At 37.7% G+C, this 3396-nt stretch overlaps 1 protein-coding gene across 2 annotated transcripts in view; it reads left to right on the top strand.

The window, feature by feature from the left end:
- Window positions 1-1659, top strand: part of abcd2 (ATP-binding cassette, sub-family D (ALD), member 2) — a 13965-nt gene extending 12306 nt beyond the window's left edge. For both annotated transcript variants that reach the window (XM_014018858.1, XM_014018857.1), the window contains one exon: window positions 1116-1659. In XM_014018858.1, the coding sequence (XP_013874312.1) occupies window positions 1116-1320 (205 nt within the window). In that variant the 3' untranslated portion in view covers window positions 1321-1659. The remainder of the gene's footprint in view (window positions 1-1115) is intronic.
- Window positions 1660-3396: the final 1737 nt, after the last annotated feature.

Below are 3396 nucleotides of genomic sequence, written 5' to 3'. Positions count from 1 at the left end.
CACATATATATGTAGTTTATTTTACTTTTATTTATTTTATTTTGATGTAGCTCATTCCAGCCTGATGATTACTTCTGTTAATTATATTTTCCCTTTCAAGTGTTTTGTAAATTTTCATACTTTAGTTTAATAATAAAAAAGCTAAAATCTTTCTACTTTTAATTAGCATTTTGCTAATTTTACCTTTTTGCTAGCAGTTAGCTACTTTTTCCATCTAGCTAGCATTTTTGATACTTTAATTTATCAGATACTGTTTTAAACTTTTATTTACAACCTAGCATTTAGTTAATTTTAGGTAATGTTTTGCTGTTGTAAGCTAGCATTTTCAAAGTTTTAGCTCTAAGCTTGCAATTAGCTATTTTTTACCTTTTGGCTGGCATTGAGCCACTTTTAACTAGTGTTTTGCTACTTTTATTCATTAGCTAGTATTTAGCTACTTTTAGTTTTTATTTAGGTAGTTTTAGATAGCAACTTTTAGCTCATGTTTTGCTACTTTTAGCTAGAATTTTGTGGTATTTGCCCACTGAAAGTTAGCATTTTGCTAATTGTACCTTTTAGCTAGTTACCTTTTTCATCTAGCTGGTGTTTTGCTACTTTTTATTTATTAACTATTTGGTTAAGTTTAGCTGGTGTTTTGCTACTTTTAGCTGGAATTTTGCTTGTTTTAGCTTGCACTTAACTAGATTTTACCTTTTGGTTAGCATATTGCTACATTTAACTAGTTTTTTTGCTAATTTTAATTGTTGTTTTGCTACTTTAATGTAGTAGCCAGTGTTTTAGTTTTAGCTAGCATGTAGCTTCTTTTAGGTTTTAACTAGCATTTAGCTATTTTGAATTAGCTACTTTTAGCTCATGTTTTACTGCTTTACCTTGGTATTTTGCTATTTTTACATTTTAGCTAGAGTTTTGCTACTTRCATCAGCTGGCCTTTTGCTACTTTTAGCTAGTTCTATTTTACTTTTAAGTTTTAACTGACATTGCAGTTGTTTTATGTAGCTTTTGCTCCAGATTTAGCTAGTGTTCTGTAATTTTAGCTTTAGCTCAACATTAGCAGGTGTAGTTTTAGTTCCGTCGTGTGACGCAGACTGACGTGAGTTTACCTGTCTCCTCTACAGGAAGTACCACACACACCTGCTGCAGTTTGACGGCGAGGGAGGCTGGCGCTTCGAGCAGCTGGACTCGGCGACGCGCCTCACCCTCACCGAGGAGAAGCAGCGGCTCGAGGCTCAGCTCGCCGGCATCCCCGAGATGCAGAACCGCCTCAACGAGCTCTGCAAGATCCTGGGCGACGACTCGGTCCTGAAAACAGCCGAGGAGTGACAGTGAGGGTCCGGGGCGGGGTGGGGGGGATAAATGAGGCGGGACAAAGAGGAAGGAGGGGACGTGTGTGACACAAGGAGGCAATGAAAGAAAAAGAAACGTAGAAATGTTTGTTTTAGGTTAAATGGTTCTTTTTGCTCTGAGCCTCACTTGTTGAAGCAGTTTTCTCCTCCCTCCTCTGTTCAAACCCTGAGTTATCCTGCTGCTGCCCGACAGGTGAATGGGGCGGGGCTTCACTCCCTCTTCTAACACACTGACTGTATTTTCAGGTGTAGACTTTTAATTAGCGCTGCACAATATATGGAAAATTTATCACATTAAATAAAAAAAATACCAATATCAGGAACATTTTTGTCAAAATGACCATAAAAATAGGAAATTATCGAGATATTTGACAAAAATATTGCATTTTTTTTCTGGATGCACCGATACCAAACTGAGTAAAGTACTTCGATTTTAGTAGCATTACAAAGAACCTCTATTTGTATGTTGAAAAAACATTTTAATCTTAATTTTCAGCACAAGAGGCTCTACTTTGCTAAAACCTAAATAAACGTAAAAAAAATTAGTGTTTGGTTGATTATTATTTTCTATTTTCAATAAAACACAGAGCCTGTTGTGGCTGTGTATGGTTCTTCCACATGCTACTGAGGCCCCTCTTTGTTAAAATGATAAATTATTAATTATCCAACCCAATAAACGACAACAAACGCACATCAAGCTGTTCGGCAGAGAAGATTTGTTACGTTTTTAAACCCAAACAAATGTGTCGCCGTTGAAAGAGAACGCAAAACTGAAACATTAGCTTAGCGTTAGCTTAGCACCTACCTCAGAGACGTCAGTAACTCCATGGCTCTCATGGATTCTGTATTGGTGCATTCGTTTTCCAAATACTGTGCAGCTCCTTTTTTTTAAACCCTTTCAGCCTGGGAGCGCAGGAGAAAGTAACCGAAATGTGATTTAGCGACCGGAGCTGATTGTTTTGTGATTTTATAGCACTTTACCTTCAGAGGGCTGGTTTCTTACGTCCGAAGCAGTATTCCAGACGAGCTGTGACAAGTTTTCATATTGTTTGTTTTTTGATCCTTTTCTCCGATACRTTTATAGTGATTTACCTCAGATAGAAAAAAAAAAACAACAAACTGCAGGATCTTCGTTTGTTGAACAAACAACGAGACGAGGCGAGTCTGTTTAGACGCTTGATACAACCCCGAGCAGCAAACATCCATCAGATATATGATTTTTTTTTAGTCAAATAAAGTGTTTTCCTGCGCTTTACTTCCCTATTAACCTCACATTTAAACAATTCATTCTCTCATCATGAACGACAGGCTTATCRGGATGAATGAAACTGTAATTCAGGCTTAGAGTTTCCTGCATGAGCTGCAGGTCGGATCAAGCTTGACGCTGTGAAGCTTTAAAAGCTGGTTTTCTCTGGTTCAAACCTGTGTTTTCCCTCATGAATCCGTTCAGGAGCGGAAAAACTTTTGCCTTAACAGAACTCTTATTGGAGCGGGAGCTTTTAGGAATTAATCCTGGGRTTGTGCATTTGAATCTGAACTGTTAGGCTCTGGCTTGTTTTAAAAGTAGATCCTTTGTGTTTCTGTAGTTTTCTAGTTTTAACCTTGTTAGAAATGTAACTAACATCCAGCCYGCTTTAACAATACCTCCCTCTTATTGATGTAGTGAATCAAGACAATCAGATCCATCGTGTCTGTTAAGAATGTAGATTTTTCTCCTGTTTCTTAGTGAAACTCTAGTGAATGTCGTTGCATCAGCATGTTTGCTGAAGGACGTTTTTTTTAAACCCCTAAAAACCACAAAGACCAATTCTGGCTGCTTCAAACTGATTAAAGCACCTTTTCTGCCCCGTGATGGTCATTTTATGTGATCTAGGCTGCAAAAAGAGAATAAAGCTTTCATTATGTACGAGCTGAAATAAATGCTGCTTTCTGCCCAGGCTGTGTTGACAGGAGGAAACTGAATGACGCAGAGTCTGGACACTGAAGCATCATCACAATATTTCTGCTGACAGGAGGAATATAATTGTTTTGTCACATTTGTTTTTAGAGTTCT

The sequence above is a fragment of the Austrofundulus limnaeus genome, unplaced genomic scaffold (genome assembly GCF_001266775.1).
Source record: "Austrofundulus limnaeus strain Quisiro unplaced genomic scaffold, Austrofundulus_limnaeus-1.0 Scaffold204, whole genome shotgun sequence".
Classification (NCBI taxonomy): Eukaryota; Metazoa; Chordata; class Actinopteri; order Cyprinodontiformes; family Rivulidae; genus Austrofundulus; species Austrofundulus limnaeus.
The sequence above is the reverse complement of the archived record's forward strand: the minus strand, read 5'-3'. Positions and strand labels throughout refer to the sequence as shown.